The sequence below is a fragment of the Leucopleurus acutus genome (genome assembly GCF_964270905.1).
Source record: "Leucopleurus acutus genome assembly, chromosome: 6".
Lineage (NCBI taxonomy): Eukaryota > Metazoa > Chordata > Mammalia > Artiodactyla > Delphinidae > Leucopleurus > Leucopleurus acutus.
The window spans coordinates 49053564-49072640 of NC_139149.1; the positions used below are offsets into that span (position 1 = coordinate 49053564).

The 19077-nt window shown below is 34.0% G+C and overlaps 1 protein-coding gene across 9 annotated transcripts in view; it reads left to right on the forward strand.

Moving 5' to 3' along the window:
* The window catches only part of SLC4A10 (solute carrier family 4 member 10), a gene marked incomplete at both ends in the record, with an annotated part of 310841 nt that overhangs the window by 81353 nt on the left and 210411 nt on the right, over positions 1-19077 (forward strand). For 3 of the 9 annotated variants that reach the window (XM_082841778.1, XM_082841782.1, XM_082841779.1), the window contains one exon: positions 6497-6577. The exons of the other annotated variants lie outside the window; for them this stretch is intronic. In XM_082841778.1, coding sequence (XP_082697904.1) covers positions 6497-6577 — 81 coding nt within the window. Of the gene's footprint in view, positions 1-6496; positions 6578-19077 lie in introns of those variants that run through there. 9 annotated transcript variants of the gene reach the window in all.

Below are 19077 nucleotides of genomic sequence, written 5' to 3' on the forward strand. Positions count from 1 at the left end.
CACTTTTGCTGCATCCCATAGATTTTGGTATGTCATATTTCTGTTTTCATTTGTCTGTAGGTATTTTTTGATTTCTCCTTTGATTTCTTTGATGACCCAGTGGTTGTTCAGTGGGATGTAATCTAATCTCTATGTAATTTAATCTCCATGTTTTTGTGGGTTTTCCCGTTTTTTTTCTTTATGATTGATTTCTAGTTTCATACCATTGTGGTCAGAGAAGATGCTTGATATGATTTCAGTCTTCTTGAATTTATTGAGACTTATTTTGTGACCTAATATGTGATCTATCCTGGAGAATAATTCATGTGCACTTGAGAAGAATGTGTTTTGTGCTGCTTTTGGATAGAAAGTCTATTAAGTCTGTTTGGTCTAATGTGTTATTTAAGTCCAATATTTCCTTATTGATTTTCTACCCAGATGACCTATCTATTGATGTAAGTAAGATGTTAGAATTCCCTATTATTATTGTATTGCTTTAAATTTCTCCCTTAAAGTCTGCTAATATTTGCTTTATGTATCTTGGTGCTCCTCCATTGGGTGCATATATACTTATAAATGTTATATCTTCTTGCTGGATTCACCCTTTATCATTATGTAATGCTTTTCTTGTCTTTTATTTTTCTGTTTTAAAGTGTATTTTGTCTGATATGAGGATAGCTACTTCAGCTTTCTTTTCATTTCCATTTGCATGAAATATCTTTTTCCATTCCTTCACTTTCAGTCTCTGTTTGTCCTTTCTTCTGAAGTGAGTCTCTTGTAGGCAGTATATAGGTGAATTTTGTTTTTTTATCTATTCAGCCACTCTATGTGGTGAAGTTTGATTGATGAATTTAATCTATTTACACTTAAAGTAATTATTAATAGGTATGTACTTATTGCCATTTTGTTATTTGCTTTCTGGCTGTTTTGTAGTTCCTCTCTGTTTCCTACTTCTCTTTTTCTTGTCCCTTGTGTTTTGGTGGTTTTCTTTAGTGCTATGTTTAGATTCCTTTTGCAATTTCTTTTGTGTATTTACTATAGGCTTTTCTTTGGTTACTGGGAGGTTCACATATAACATCCTATGTAAATAGTGACCTCTTTTAAGTTGGTAGTAACTTAAATTTGAACACATTCCAAAGCTTTATCTTTTTACTTACTCCTCCACTCAATATTTTATACTTTTTTTTTTTTGCGGTACATGGGCCTCTCACTGTTGTGGCCTCTCCCATTGCAGAGCACAGGCTCCAGACGCGCAGGCTCAGCGGCCATGGCTCACAGGCCCAGCCGCTCCGTGGCACTTAGGATCTTCCCGGACTGGGGCACGAACCCGTGTCCCCTGCATCAGCAGGCGGACTCTCAACCACTGCGCCACCAGGAAGCCCAATATTTTATACACTTGATGACACATTTTACATCTTTTTTTAATGCATCCTTTGACTAATTATTGTAATTTTAGTTAATTTTAATACTTTTGCCTTTTAACCTTCATACTTGCTTTATACTTGACTCATCCACCACCTTTATTATATATTTACTTTTTCCAGTGGGATTTTTACTTTTATATGTTCTCTTATTATTAATTAATGTAATGCCATTTCTTTTCAGCTTAAAGAAGTCTTTTTTACCATTTCTTATAGAGCTGGTTTAGTGCTGATGAACTCCTTTAGCTTTTGGTTATCGGGAAAATTCTTGGTGTCTCCTTCAATTCTGAATGATAACCTTGCTGGTAGAAATTCTTGTTTGGAAATTCTTTGTTGTGCAGGTGCTGTGGCTACTTCTGCAGCAAGGCTTGTGGGCAAGGCTTGTCTCCAGACTGGCTGTGCGGCCTGGCCATGTGATATAAGTTATCTTTAAATAAATATGAAAAAAGAATGCTTTATGATAAAAACTTTAATAAACAACTTTTGATTCTTATGGATATTTTTCAGAAATATTTACTATGTTTTTCAATCTAACAAAAACATGAAACTGTTAAAATGAAAGTTATTTAATTACTGAAGAAAAAATATATTATTACAAAGACAATTAAAAGACATAGTGATTTATTAATTTTTCATTAAAAAATTTTTTTGGAGTATAGTTGATTTACAATATTGTGTTAGTTTCAGGTGTACAGAAAAGTGAATCAGTGATACACATACGTATATCCATCCTTTTGTAGATTCCTTTGCCATATAGGCCATTACAGAGTACTGAATAGAGTTTCCTGTGCTATACAGTAGGTCCTTATTAGTTATATATATTTTATACATAGTAGTGTGTATATGTCAATCCCAATATCCCAATTTATCTCTTCCCCACCCCCCACCTTACCCCCTGGTCACCATAAGTTTGGTTTCTACATCTGTAACTCTATTTCTGTTTTGTAGATAAGTTCATTTGTACCCTTTTTAAATTCATTTATTTATTTTTTTTATTGGAGTATAGTTGCTTTACAATGTTGTGTTAGTTTCTGCTGTGCAGCAAAGTGAATCAGTTATATGTATATATATATCCACTCTTTTTTAGGTTTCCTTCCCAATTAGGTCACCACAAAGCACTGAGTAGAGTTCTCTGTGAGTACCCTTTTTTTAGATTCCACTTGTAGGTGATATCATATATTTGTCTTTCTCTGTCTGACTTACTTCACTCAGTGACATAGTGATTTATATTGGGGAAAACCTTGAAACTAGGAGACAAGAATTTTGAATTCTGGCCTTGGCTCTGCTACTAGCTGGTCTTAGATAAATCATTTAACTTCTCTAAATTTCAGTTACCTCATCTGTAAAATGAGGACATTGGATTGCATAGTCCCTGAGACATAAAAAGTAGGAGCTAAATATGTGATAATTATTATAAAGCTCTTAGTGTTTTTAAGATGCTGATCCTTTATTATTCAGGATGGTCTAACGTTCAGCAAATAATTGAATAGACAAAGTTTTTAAATTTATTTGACCCTTTTAGTTATTTCCTCATTCAAACCAAGGGGTTCTTTTGCTGTATTCTGGTTGTTCTTCATTGCTTTTAATCAAACCTTTGTTAGATAGACTTGTTAGGGAAAATGTAGAGGCATTGTGCCTTCCTCTTATGAGAGTACCTTAATAACATTGTTATGTGTAAGCATACTGTATGAATAAATATTTATTTTCATAGAGCAATAGTTTTCTAAAAAATAGGTGTCTATTAGTTTTAACTGGTTAGCCCAGGTTAGATTACTATTAATTGTTTTATATATATATATATATATATATATATATACATACATACATTTTTTTTTTTTTTTGTGGTACGTGGGCTTCTCACTGTTGTGGCCTCTCCTGTTGCGGAGCACAGGCTCCGGATGCGCAGACTCAGCAGCTATGGCTCACGGGCCTAACCACTCCACGGCATGTGGGGTCTTCCCGGACTGGGGCACGAACCTGTGTCCCCTGCATCAGCAGGCGGACTCTCAACCACTGCACCACCAGGGAAGCCCTAATTGTTATATTTAACATATGTTAATCCATTACTTGATTAATGATTATAAATGATTTTTTTTTTTGGTTTAAGTTGATTTTATCAACTAAATGGTAGAGAGATTAAGAGCTTCTTTGTATTCTGGTTTTCATTTTCATATTCTTATTGCAAAGATCAATTAAAAGTGTTGGCAAGAAAACACTGAAGAAAACTAGATTGTATATACTAATTAATAATGTCCGGTAACTGATGTAAACAAAGTTTATATCAATGTTATGACACAATATATGAAAGAAAAGTACAATTTTTAGTTTATTTCTCATTTATTCATTTATAATAACTTTGCTCAAAGTTAAGCACATTATAAGAGGACAAAGAATGAATGTCAGATGGGTCTTCCTTCTCACAATTTTCTGGCTATTTTATAAAAACTAAACATATACACGTGAAATGGATTAATGACAATGCAACGGAGCATGTGATGAAAGTATATTGATTTGTCAAAATGAAATCTATAATAATTTAGGAGGTTATGAATAAACATTGACCCTGACATTTCTCTTTACCTCATTTCTTACATTTAGTCCCCAAATCCCATTCCTTCTAACTAAAAAGTATATCTGGTGTCTATCTATTCCCTTCATTCCTACTGCCACCACTTTTGTTCAGGCCATCATTATCTCCTACCCCAAATTATATAACTTGTCTCTCTCCAGTTTTATTTTACTTCATTGATTCTCTACCATAGCCAGAATAATCTTAAACTACAAGAATGATTGTGTCGCTAGATTACCATTCCCCTGAAGATTAAGTCCATACTCTTTAAATGGCTTCTGAAGAGTCCTGTGATTAGACCTTGGCTTACCCTTTTAGCCTCGTCTCTTCCCTGTGTCCTACTTAAACTTTATGGTCGAACCATGCTGTATTTAGCATTAGTTGAATATGATCTCCTCAGGATCTTCTCAGTTTTAACAGTACTTCCTTAGGAAGATCTTTTCTGATCCCTAGATTAGGGTCAGATGCCCTGCTATCACTCTTATATCACCTCTTAATTTTCTGTCATAGCAAAACATACTTGTTTAATTATCTGCTTTTGTGATGGCATATCTTATGTTGTCACAGATTTTCTAGCACAGTGTCTGACACATAGAAGATGTTTAATATTTTCTACATGAAGAAATAAAATAGAAAGGGAGATAGATGTTAAGATAGCTCTTAAAGAATGAGTACCTATTTTGTTTACAAAAAGAGAGTGAATATTGCATATATAAATCATATTTGCCTACATATGATTTTCCATTCAGGTCTGTCATTGTATACATACAGCCAAAATACCAAACCCTTTGAACATGTGCAGTTAGAGGCAATAATTTCTCTAAGAGCATAATGTGGATCAGGCTACTAAAGAAGACTAATTTCTTTCTACAAATAAAAATTGGATATATTTAAGGTATAATAATTTCCCCTAGATTTATTGAGATATAATTGACATATAACATTGTGTAAGTTTAAGGTGTACAACATGTTAATTTGATACACTTATATATTGCAAAATAATTACCACCATCGTGTAACTTTTAAGTATATAATACAATATTATTAACTATAATCACTATCCTGTTTAGATCTCTAGAACTTACTCATCTTATAACTGGAAGTTTGTACTTTTGACCAACATCTCCCTTATGCCCCTACCCCTCAGCCTCTTAAAGAAGCCCAATTTTTAAGATCCATTTTGACTAGTCTCCATGATAATACAAATTATGCTCATATGCTCATCAAATGTTGTGAGTGGAAATTTATACTGGTTTGTAATTAGTCTACACTTACCTGAAACATTTTCTGTATAGCACTTTAGCTATCATTAAATTTCATTTAGTTTATATCACAGGTATATAAATAAAGCATTCATAGGTATATAAAGAAAATATCCATTAATTCAGGCTATACATAATGTGAAGAGTGTTTTAGGGTAATATATTGTACTTGGTGTCCCAATTTTGCATTCAATTAGATATATTATAATTTTAGTTTTTGTTTTATTTCTAAAACATAATCTTTTATCACATGGTAAAGAGAAAGTATTTACATTTATAATTTTAGAGGATATTGGTTTTCTATTATCAGATTACTTTATTAATCTTTAAATTCCTTGATTCTACTCTTTTGTGGAAAAGAAAGCATTACAAGAACCCTGATGAACACAAATAAGATGCAATGAAAAATCACAATAAAAATGCCAATAATGTAGGTTTAATTCCTAGATTTAGATTTAACCATGCAGTTTTGAATTTGATAATAGCATGTTGTCTTTTACATATTGAACTCTGTAGGAGATATTATACCTTTTATAATAGTGTAAAAGCTATTTTGATTTGAAGCATGTTGTTCTGAAGAATATGAAATATAAATGAAGTTCATGAGAATTAAAAAAGTGAATATGCATTTACCTATTTATCTATCTACTGTTATACACAATTATCAAAGATTGCCAGAATAAAAACTCATCATTTTTAGGGACTTCCAATTTTGATGGGTTGGATGAGTGACGATACACATGGTTTGGAGGGAAGAGTCCTTTTTTAGAGTATAATTTTGCTTGTTAAATCATTAAAGCTTAGTTATATATGGAGAAAACTGCCTAATAATTATGAACTAACATTTTAACATGGCATTTGCAACAGATACATTAGACAATTAAATAGAATGTTGCTTATTTTTAAAGGAATGACAAAAAAAATCAAACTTTCCTTGACATGTGAAATCTGTATATTATCAGAAGTGGGAAATCTGAAAGACGTGGTTCATTCTCTGTTTGGATGATGCAGAATTGCTCTAAGCAGTAAGCTTACTGTTTTCAGACAGCATTAGCAGCTTCAGCAAATACAACTGTGTCATCCTCCCTTAATACGCAGTGTTTGTAACTGCAAAGGGGAGATGATAAATAGCATATGAGATCTGATATCTTCATGATGACTTAAACAGATACTGATGGGCAGATCTGCTGTTTGATGTTTTCTTCACTAGCCTTGAAGATGCTGAGACATAGAGATGGCTGTGATTATCTTTTGTAAGACAGGAAATGCAATCTTTAGGGGTCTCTGGAAATAGAAAGGTTATGCAGTCTGGAACCTGTGAGCCTTTTCAATCTCTAAGTCATCAGGTATGACGTCATGAATTATGATTATACCATTAGATTGTAGAGTTATTGCTTTTTCTAGCTCTTAGTCATTTACAACATATTAATCAATGTAATTGTTTATTATTAGATTTTCCTTAGGATATTTGAACAAGTAATATTTATAGTACTAGACACCAATTAAACAATATGAATTTTAGAAACGTGTGTGTGTTTAAGTTTGTGTTTACCGTAGCTTTTTATGGGGAAGTGGGAGGTAAGGAAATAGATTCTTTGTATGTGATTAAGGGCAAGGTTTTGGGCTCTACAGATTTTTCCAGATTAAACCTGAATACAGTCAAATTGCATCTTTTATTTCAAATGATGAAAATGGCATAAATTGTTCAAACTTATAAGGATACACCATAGCTAGCTGCTTGTATATAGTGACATATTAAAATTTTTTATCTGGGATTACTTAAGCATAGAAATAGATGTTGCTACCATTGTACTGTGCAACCACACAGCAACCCAAGTGTGATGAGCAGAATCATGTTTATCAGCATCTGAGCTGTTTTCCTGAAATTTGTATTTCAGTATCTAAACTGTTTTAGAAGGCATTACTTTTAATCATTTCTCAGATCTATTGAAATAATTATGCTCTTTGTCCTCTTAATGTAGAGCTCTTCTAAGGTATTGCTTACAGATTAAAGTAGATGATAAATCTGTTTTTTGTTTTGGTTTGTTTTTTTACACAGAAATCTGGTGACATATAAGCCTGTTTAATGTTTTTGACCCAGAGATATTCTACATTTGTTTACTTTCATTTTCACAATGAAAAGACTTGACTACATTAAACATGTTAACTACAAAGAGTAAAAAATCATCACAGCAAAGAATTTGGATTTATATATCTATTTTATGCTGAAACTCTGCTATTTATTTTAAACCATTTTTCCCTATCACGTTTAGTTTTGTTTGTTATAGCATGTCCTCAGAATTACATGCTTGGGTAAGAAACTGTGCCTCTGTTTGACATTCAGATTTTGAAGGAAATTTATTGTATTTTTTTATGTTATAATATTTCTGCCTCAGTATTAGGGGACTTGGCAGATTCTTGACAAGGCATTCCATATTAAACGAGCAAAAAGAGAGAAAATGTTGCAGCATTTCTCAGCAGAAAGATAGTTTTGTCTTCATGATTCCATAGCTTGACTAGAAGTTAATGGCTCATCAGGGTAAAGTGATGTATTAAATATGAATATATTTATCAAAAGACTGAAGTGGAAGTCTGAAACAGTGATTTGATTCAGTTAAGGGGTCAGTTTCTCCTTTTTAATTAAAAGCACACTAAAAATTATACCTACTGATATTGGCTATAATTTATATGTTATTCAGGCTACTTAGTCAGCTTAGATTCTTATTAGCAGGGAAGACTGCCATATTCTTAAGCTTGATTAGTTTTGGAATGATTTGAATATACCTTTTAGTTGCTACAAAACCTGTTTAATCTGTTAGAATTTATTTCCAGTATTTGCATGTATTAGTCACTATGAGTACATTCTGTTTCTTGGCATTGCTTTGGGATTCCTCTAGGTATTGGTTTCACAACATTCTGCTAGATTTTTCACTGTATTTGTGACCTTTCAAGAGAACCAAACCATAAAAATTCTTAGTTACCTTCTTCAGTGGCACTTAAATGAGGATATCTCAATAATTCTGTAAGGTGAAAAAAATTACTGTCTTAGAGTTATTTCTTTTACAAAGTGGAGAAAAATTTCTCCCTGTTGCTATGTCAAAATATATAACATTAAAAAGTTAAGATTGATTAAAATGTCACAGACATTTAATGTAATGTCAACCTTTTTCCGGTACAGCAAGATGATCTTGACCTTTTGAATGGTGAAATTGATTGTACATCTGCTCAGTAACAATTGGTCATCTTCTTTTTGCAATGGCTGCCTCTATCTGTACCATTTTATACATGCGTTTCATTATATATTGTAAAGGTTTCTGAAGGTAAGCTGTCTGTAAACAACTATTTGAGTAATTTGAGTAATGGTGAAATATGATCATTTGCACAATACTGTATTTGGTATGAGGAGAATACAGAAAAGCAAGAGTTGTTTCCTGCTTTCAAGATTATGAGAAAATGTACATAATGAGCTATGTTCACATTTTGAATTGACTTTTCAAAAGTGGTATGCTACAGTCAGTTTTAATTTAATTTATAAATTGGTGAATCTTAGGATGAGTTACGTATAATTCTTTTTTTCCTCATGTAAATCTCTTGATATTAGAAGAAATAAAAGATTGGGTCGAACTGTATAATCAAGCATTTTGTAATTTTGATAACTGCATTAACTTCTTTTATAACACATTAAATTCTTTTTATTAGGGCATTATAAACTGTGAATAAATAAAATAACATTGTAAGTTTTATAAGCCATAGTTTTCAATTTGAGAGTGAAGGGAGATCTAACCCATTGGCAGGAGGCAGAAGCAGGGACCCCAAGAATCAGCTCAAAACAGGGATGTGACCAATCCAGTATAATTCCAGGCTAGGCGTAGGTCATTATGTATTATGGAAGGGGGTTTTGATTTAGTAGGGAGTAAACTTTGGAAATAAGGAGTAACAAGCTTGGAGTGTTTAATGCTAGGTAGGTCATTTATGGAGTACTTTGAATAAACTGGGGAGGATAGAATTCACCTTAGGCTCTGAGGAAGAAGACTGGGAGGAGCTAGTAGGGAAGTAGACCTTAACCAGCTGGCAGTTAGACATCCAAGCGCTACTCTCTTCTCTTTCGTATCAGTGTGCTGGCTGAAAGTAGCAGGGAGGTGGGTAGAGCAGATGCAGAAACCTTGTTTCCCTAGAATCCTAGACTGGCGCATGCTGCTCAGTAGTGCCTGTTTTCTTGGATTAGAGCAATAGAAAATTGATTTACAAATTCTTCTGGTTTGTATAGTATGGTAGTTAAGCATCCAGACTTCCGTGTTCACTAGGTTCAAATCTTAGCTACACCGCTTACCAGCTGTATGATCATGGGCAAGTTATTGAACCTTTCTGGGTGTCAGTTTCCTCAGATGTGATATAGGGATAGTAATGGTGCCTACCTCAAAGAGTTGTGAAGATCAAGCAAGTTAATGTATATAAAGTACCTCTAAGAGTACTGGTATATACTAAGCACATTACTGCCAACATTATTTATTGGCAGACATTATTATGTACACTCTTAGAGCTAGGACGGGCTATTGGTAATGGTCGTCATGAATCTAATTTTGATCTCTCTTCTTCACTCTTCTTATCAAGTAAGAAATTCAGTCAAAAACACATGGTACACTGAAATAAAGATGGTTATAAAAATGCAAACAAGAAAAACATGCTACATCTGATGAAATTCTAACATTGACTGACTATAAGAATTGTGACTTGATGAAAAATTTTGTTTAAAGTTTTTTTGCACCTGCTTACTAGCCTGATTTAAACTTCTGTTAAGATCCTATGTGTATAGAACCTTTGCTTCCCTATATTTTACCAACTACTTCATTAGAGGAAAATTACTGGGTCTTTGGGAAAACTTAACGGCAATGTCAGGTCTTCTTTAGTAACAGTTGGAGATTAAAATTAAGGAGTAAAATCAAGGTTTAAATAAAATAATAAACAAGTTATATAGCTTAGGTTTAATGATCTGAGTTATTTTTTAAATCATAAAAAATGTCTTTGACAGAAACTTCACTGAAAATTATACTCAGCTTGTTTTAGTAATTTAAAAAATTATTTATTATTTATTTATTTATTTACTTATGGCTGTGTTGGGTCTTCATTGCTGCACGCGGGCTTTTTCTAGTTGCCGTGAGCAGGGGCTACTCTTCGTTGCACTGCGCGGGCTTCTCATTGCGGTGGCTTCTCTTGTTGCGGAGCGCGGGCTCTAGAGCGCAGGCTCAGTAGTTGTGGTGCATGGGCTTAGTTGCTCCGTGGCATGTGGGATCTTCCCGGACCAGGGCTCAAATCCGTGTCCCCTGCATTGGCAGGCGGATTCTTAACCACTGTGCCACCGGGAAAGTCCCTAGTAATTTTATTTGTTAATGAAAATTTTTATTCTAGATGAAAGACTAAAATGAAATATGCTATAAATACAATGCTATATATGAATATGACAATTCAAGTTCCTATTTAATAGAGTATACTATTTTGAAGTGCTGGTGTTATTTAATGTAAAAACATCAATTTGCTTAAAAATTGCCAAGCTCCTAAGTACGTGTGTAATTTGATATTTGGATGAAATCTAAATCTAAATCTTAAATAATCTTAAGTGTTACATTTTGTGACGTTTTTGCATTTTAGTTCTCTTCTCTTGAGCAATTTTCTCAATGTGCAGCTATTTCCCCAAATTGGCACACAGTCAATCAAATCTCAGCACAATGCAATTTGTTAAAACAAACAAAAACCCAAACATACAAAACCCTACAGTGTTCCAGTAAGCACAGTACTGGGCAAGGATATAAAGACCAATGGGTCCCTGCCTTCAGGAATTCATAGGTAGAGAATTGTAAGCACTAAATACAAGTAACTATAACGGAATGTGGAAAGCAGTGAGTGCCACAGAGATTCAAAAGAGATATGAATGAAGCATAAATTATTCTGCTCTGAGTTCAGTGGGCAGAATATTTCAAGCTGAGCGGGGAGAGAAGAAGAGAAGCTAGATGGGGAGTTGGGGAAGTATGGTAAGGTAGCATCTGAGTTAGACCTTGAAGAGTGGCCAAGAGGAAACAACATGGGCAGAGGAAACAACATGAGTAAAAGTTGGGAGACAGAAAGCAAATAATATGTTTGAGTAGTACAGAATAGTTCATTTTGGCTTATAACCTGTTGGGGTAATTCAAACTATCACAGGAAAGATTTGTTGGGACCAGATAATGCAGAATCTTGAGTGTTAGATTATGATTACTAAACTGAGAACATTTCTGTGCTGAACTACTTATTCTTGGGAGAAAATAAAATAAAAAACAAAAGAACAGTACCTATATTTTGCAGTCATTTTCAGAGCTCTAACTCTCTTGAGACTTTGAAAAATGAAAATTAAATTCCTGAGTAGATTTAGTAGTTAGTAGACAAGGTAGGGGGTAGAAGCAAAATGAAGGATTTTAATAAAATTCTCTATCAAAGTTGCACGTGAGAGCATTTCTCAGTCTATCCACAACCACTCAAAAGTCCTACATTTCAGATCCTAAGAGACCTCCTGCTTGTCCCTGATGTAAACTCTATTTTATTGGTAGGTAATCAGATTTAGCTTTGGCTTTATTTTTGACATTTCCTAGACCAAGGACAATCCAGAGGGATCATTTTAATACAATGAATATGCATGTCACTATGGTGAATATTTGGATAATAAGGACTTTGTCTTAGGAAAAATTGGAAGGAGAAATTGCTATTTATAACCATGGAAGTTAAAGGGATATTTAAGCTTTGCTCTTTGTTAATATAGCAATGATAAAGTAAACTGTCATTGCTAATACCTTTAATATCACCTTTAAATCTTCCACTCCACACACCGGAATTTAGTCAGTGTTGTGTGAGGTTAGTAAAAAAGCTCGGTAACACCCAAGAGCAGATTTCCTTTAGGTGTGACATCTGGGATGTGACTTTTGTTATCAGGAGGATGATATTTGTGCATGGAAATTGTGAAAAAATTGGAATTGAATCCTCTCATTTAGTACATCATCCATATAAAGTGTGTCAGAAATAAACTAATGGGATTCCACAAGTGTGAGTAAAAATGAAACCAGACAGAATTGCTCTTCTGGCCCTTTATTTAGAGCAATAGCAGATCCATATAATTGAGAGTACTGTTTCTTTCTGTAGAAGTCTGCATTATTTGAAAAACCCATTTTTCTAGAAGCTCTTGTGAAGTTGTTTTTATTAATCCTGTGACTTCACATTGCCTGGGAAATAACCATACATATGGTAGGGGCCCAATAAGTTTTCAACACTTACTTTAAAATCATAGATCCATTTCTGGGAGAAACTTTGGAGAACATTGGGCTTTGGGTTGCTTTAAAAATTTAAACACTTTTTACCTTAGAAAACAGATAAAAGACATTTACTGAAATGATCCTTTCCTTATCCCAATCCTTTTTTAAAAATGATAATACAGGAATATAAGTAAGTTAAAAAGGTAATTGAATATTCTTTTATCAAACTTCTCTTTATAAAAGGCAACAGAACCTAGTTTCAATGAAGTACATTGCAAAATGTGCTGCATATAAATGGATACTATCTATTTCTAGCCATTCCTTTCTTTCAAATTTTATTCAAACTCATAATAATTTACTGAGTCTATTGTGTAGTATGGAGGGAGGCAGTAGAGCACAGTAGTTAAGAGCTCAAGTTAATAGAGCTGGATTTGCTTCCTTAGACTCCATATCCTCCACTTACAGACAGTATTTATTTCAGTAATATTACCTCACCTCTCTTTCTCAATATAGTCATCTGTAAAATGAGGGTACTAATATGCTAATCTCTAGACTTGTAATGAAAGTCAATTGAATTAATGAATTAATGTAAGTAAATTGCTTCAAACAGTGACTGTCTTAACAAATATTAGTTATTATAATTACTCCCCACTGGACTAGGTAAATTTGAGGAGAAAGCTACAAAAGATAAACAAGATATAAAACAAATCCACCCCTTCAAGGAATTTATGTTATAGTATATGTAAAGTATCACCTGTATATGTATATAAATATAAAATACATACACACACAAACACATACATATGTAGTACATATGTATGTATACATACACACACATTATACTTTAATCATATACAGTATGCTAAAAAGAAACTAAACAACTTGCCTAAGATCAAAATTGCCAGCAAAGGATAGGATGATATGGGGTTTAAACCAGGAGGTCTGGCTGTACAGCTCTTGCTCTTAACAACTGTGTTATACTGCTTAAGGTTATATACATTCAAATTAGATACTAGATAGCTTTTTATAAGTTAGTATATTCTAAATACCAGATTGAGATGAGAGACATCAAGATAAACTGAAAGTGCTGTGGAAGACTTCATGTAAGAGGCGTGTTGACTTTCATCTGACACATTCTTTTTGATTTCTCTTCCACTACAAATAACATGTATAAAGTCTTTAGCACAGTTTCTACCATAGGTAATAAATAATAGTTGTTGTTATTATTGTCACAATCTTTCTGATAATTGCTTCTAAATCTCCCCTAATTGGTGCAATGTGCTGTTTGAAAACCATAAATCTAATCTATGCTCATGACTTAAATTACCCATCCGTGATTCTTAATTGTAATTATGCATCAGAATCAAATTTTTAAAAACATTGATGCCCCAGGCTTATTTCAGAAGTACTAAAAAAAGCCTATGGATTTTTAGCCCAGGCTTCTATATTTACAAAAAGCTTTCCAAGTGAATCTGATGGGCTGCCAAAATTGAGAAATGCTGCTTTACATGGTGGTGAATTGCAAATCTACATCTTAACCTCTATCTAGTGTTCCAGACGGCATCTCTGCTCATTTGTCTCATCAATATCTCAAACTTGGTATGCCCCAAGCAAAACATTATTTTATCTTCAAAACCTCTTTGTCTTTCCTAGCATGATGACCTAGTAATAATTTTCAACTTTTTAATCCAACCATAGGTCCAATTACTCACTAAGTTATGTAGACTCTTTCTTCCAAGTAGTCCACAATTTACCTTTTCTTTCCATTCCCCATTGTCTTGATCTCAATGTAAGTTCGCGTTCATTTCTCACCTGGACTACAGTAGTCATTTCTTTTCTTTCTTTTTTTTTTTTTAACATCTTTATTGGTCATTTCTTAATTGGTATTTCTTTTTCTTCCCATTGCTCATCTCCAAAGCAACCTGTTCACTCCTCAGCTACCAGAGTATTCTTTCTAAAATGGAAATCAAGAACAGGCATTTGCCTACTTAAACTCATGCTAAGGCTCCCCATTACCTTCATGATAATTTTCAGAGTTCATATAATTGAGAACATACAATATTTATCTTTCCCTGTGTGACTTATTTCACTTAGCATAATGTCCTCAAGGTCCATCCATGTTGTTGCAAATGGCAGGATTTCCTTCTTTCTCATGGCTAAATAATATTCCACTACATTTATTTTATTCATTCATCTATTGAAGTACACTTAGGTTGTTTCCATATTTTGGATATCGTCAATAATATGGCAATGAACATGGGAGTGCAGACATCTCTTTGAGATAGTTATTTTATTTCCTTCAAATACTTACCCAGAAGCGGTACTGCTAGATCATATGGTAGCTCTATTTTTAATTTTTTGAGGAATGAGGAAGTGACATTTAAACTTAGCCATTTTTAGTTAAACTTAGTCTAAATTCTACTAGTTAGAGAGAGACAGCCTCTCTCAAATCTTTTAAAATGCTGTTCTCTTTGCCTATAATGCCTTTGGTCCCTCATTTCTCTTGTTTTTGCCTGGCTGACTCTCTCTTATATCTCAAGATTTATTTAGATTAATTATTACCTCCTTTTGAAACATCCCCTCATCTCTTCAGAGTGAATTAGGTGTTTTTTCTATATCTTCTTCTGGATCCTAATATTTACCCGAAATGAAGCACAATACATGCTGTACTGAAGTCATTGATTTTCCTGTCTTGACTGTGAACTGCTTAAAGGCAAAGTTAGTTTCTTTTACTTTTTTCAAGCCAGCACTAATATTGTTCCTGGCACACTGTAACTACTTAATAAATTTTTGTTGAATATCAAAATGGGTAATGAGTATGAAATGTTCATGGAAACATATGGCCTAGGTCACTTTGGACACCATTAGGAATTCATAGTAGCTGAGGTGTATAAGCAGGATTGGACCAGACTTTGAAGTGTTTAAAAGTTAAATTAAGGAATTTTAGATTTTATACTTAACTAATATAATATCGTTGCAGTGTAGCATATTGATTAAGAGTATTGACCTGCCGGGACTTCCCTGGTGACACAGTGGTTAAGAATCGCTTGCCAGTGCAGGGAACATGGGTTCGATCCCTGGTCCGGGAAGATCCCACATGCCGCGGAGCAACTAAGCCCGTGAGCCACAACTACTGAGCCTGTGCTCTAGAGCCCGCAAGCCACCACTACTGAGCTTGTGTGCCACAACTACTGAAGCCCGTGCACCTAGAACCTGTGCTCGGCAACAAAAGAAGCCACGACAATGAGAAGCCCACGCACCACAAAGAAGAGTAGCCCCCGCTCGCCCCAACTAGAGAAAGCCCCCGCGCAGCAATGAAGGCCCAGTGCAACAAAATATAAATAAATAAATAAATATTAAAAATAAAAAAGAGTATTGACCTGCCTTCAAACCCTGCCTCTGCCTCTTAGTAGCTAAGGGTTCCTAGGAAAGTTTCTTAACCTTTTTAAGTCTCAGAATATTCAACCGTTTTGAAGATTTTTAATGAGTAACAGTATGTAAAATTCTTGCACTGTACCTGGCAGGTTGTAAGCCTTACAATATTACTTATTATTATTATTGCAATTGTATGCAACATTGAGAAAAATCAGACAGCTAAGGGACTAACAGTTTCAGAATGTAGAGTTAAAATTATCCAATGATTGACCATTTAGCTGGCAATCAGAAAACTAGAATTTTAGTTCTAGTTCTATCTCTGCTATTGGCTTACTGTAAAGCTTGAATGTATCTCAGTTTCCTCATACAAAAAAGTATGTTAATGTATGTTAATGCAAAAGTAATAGTGTTAATGCTTTCCTCACCAGGATGTTGTAATCACTTGAGATGTCTAAAGAAAATAAACTGTTAAATTATAAAGAGTGGGAATCTATATTCTTTGAAGTCGTTGATATCATCGTGCTTTTGTACAAGCTATGCCATCATTTGCCTGGAATGCTCTTCTTATTCACCTTGATAATCCTGTTTTTCCTTTAAGACCCAGTTTAAGCATCAGTTACTGGGATTAGGTGGTCATTTATATATCCCTTAGAATGCTAAGCCTACTTCTGGTATAACACTTACCATGTATAGCATTTGAAAAAACACCTACTTGTATGTCTTCTCCCATAGAACGTAAAATTCTAGAAGGCAAGTGTGTCTTATAATTCGGTATTCCCGCTGCTAGTACAGATTCTGGCACATGTTAAATTATTAGTAAATATTAACTCAAAGAATGGATTATGTTATATAAATTTGAGAATACTGAATTATGTTTTAAAGCAGGAAAAACGTTTCTGAAGCTCATTCAAAGGTTGTTTGCTGTGAACTGGAGATTAGAAAATGTGGTAATAGTTACAATGAACTATAATAATAGCAGAATAAATATTAACAGTAGAATAATAGCACGAAGAAAATATTACCCTGGTAGATATTTTCTGAAAATATAGCAAAGATGAAGGAAAATCAGGAGACTTTAGGTATAACTACCAGGTAGAATACACCCAGCTACATTTCCTTTCTCCCAAAATCCTATTAAAGAGACAATTAATGGTATTTCTAACCTTTTCTCTATACCAAAACTAAATTAGGGTGGGGAAAATGGGAGAGGAAAAAAAACAGTGACAAAATTTTGTGAGCAAAAAAGCAGAAGGAAAATGTCAAGTGACTTGGCTAACTGAGAAAACAGAATTGTAAACTAGCATTGGCAAAAGCTGAGAACCAACACAATTTATACTGAAGCATCCTGAAAGGCACCAGATACCTCTCAAAGAGAGAATCAAGCTACTAAAGTAAAAAAGTATTGAATTAAAATCCAGTCACATTTCCGGATCATCTTTCTCCTTTACTTATGTCAACTAGACAAATATCCCACCTCTACTCTAGCAGTAGACTGGAGAGGGGAAACGTCCGGAGCCTGTGCTCCGCAACGGGAGAAGCCACAACAGTGAGAGGCCCGCGTACCGAGAAAAAAAAAAAAGAGGCCACCTACTGAATGGGAGAAAATATTTGCATATCATATATCTGATAAGGGGTTAATATCTAAAATATGTAAAGAACTCATACAACTCAATAGCAAAAAGACAATCCTATTAAAAAATGGGCAGAGCACCTGAATAGACATTTTTTCCAAAGAAAATATGTGGACAGCCAACAGGTACATAAAAAGATGCTCATTAATTATCAGGGAAATGCAAACGAAAACCACAATGAGACATCACCTCACACCTGTTAGAATGGCTGTTATCAAAAAGCCAAGAAATGACAAGTGTTTGAGAGGGTGTGGAGAAAAGGGAACCCCTATGCGCTGTTGGTGGGAATGTAAATTGGGGCAGCCACTATTGAGACTCCTCAAAAAGAGAACTACCAAATGATCCAGCAATTACACTTCTGGGTATTTATCCAAAGAAAACAAAAGCACTAACTCAAAAAGAATAGATAAATAGATAGATAGATAAATAGATAAATATATATAGATATAAAAAGAATAGACAAATAGATAAATAGATAAATATATAGAGATCTATCTATCGATCTATCTATCTATCTATCTATCTATCTATCTATCTATCTATCTATCTATCTATATCTCCATCCTAATGTTCATTGCAGTGTTATTTACAATAGCCAAGATATGGAAACAATCTAAGTGTTCATTGACAGATGAACAGATAAAGAAAATGTGGTGTATGTATTGTATAGGCAGTGGAATATTATTCAACCATGAAAAAAGAATGACATGAACTCTTGCCATTTGCAACAACATGGGTGGAACTTGAGGGCATTATGCTAAGTGAAATAAGTCAGACAGAAAGACAAATACCATATGATTCAATAATGAATTAATTTTACATATATAATTATTTTTATTTACAATCCCTATTTTGCATATGAGGCACAAAGAACTTGCGCAAAGTCACATGGCTAAGTAAATAGTAAGTACCATAACTGGATATGAACCCTGGAGGTCTGGTTTTAGAGATTTCCTTAGGCACCACTCTGCTTCCTCTTATCTTAGTGCCCATTGATAGCATGAATTTAATAAATGAGAGCTGTTTATAGTATAAGACTAGCTATAAATTAGTTTTGGCTGTTTCTTTTAGATACTAAGTAGAGGAGGAGATGAATCAAATACATTTCTTTTTTTTTTAATTGTGATACAACTTTTACATAGTATTTTCAAACTTGCAAAATAATACACCATGTTTTCGTGGATATTTACATATGTGGTAAAAGTGTAAAAACATACATGGAGATAATGTGCATACTGGCTATTTTTTTATGCATCTTTATTGGAGTATAATTGCTTTACAATGTTGTGTTCATTTCTGCTGTACAACAAAATGAATCAGTTATATGCATACATATATCCCCACATCCCCTCCCTCTTGAGCCTCCCTCCCACCCTCCCCTCCCTATCCCACCCCTCTAGGGCGTCACAAACACCAGGCTGATCTCCCTGTGCTATGCAGCAGCTTCCCACTATCTATTTTACATTTGGTAGTGTATATATGTCAATGCTACTCTCTCACTACGTCTCAGCCTCCACTTCCTGCCCTGTGTCCTCAAGTCTGTTCTCAACATTGTCATCTTTATTC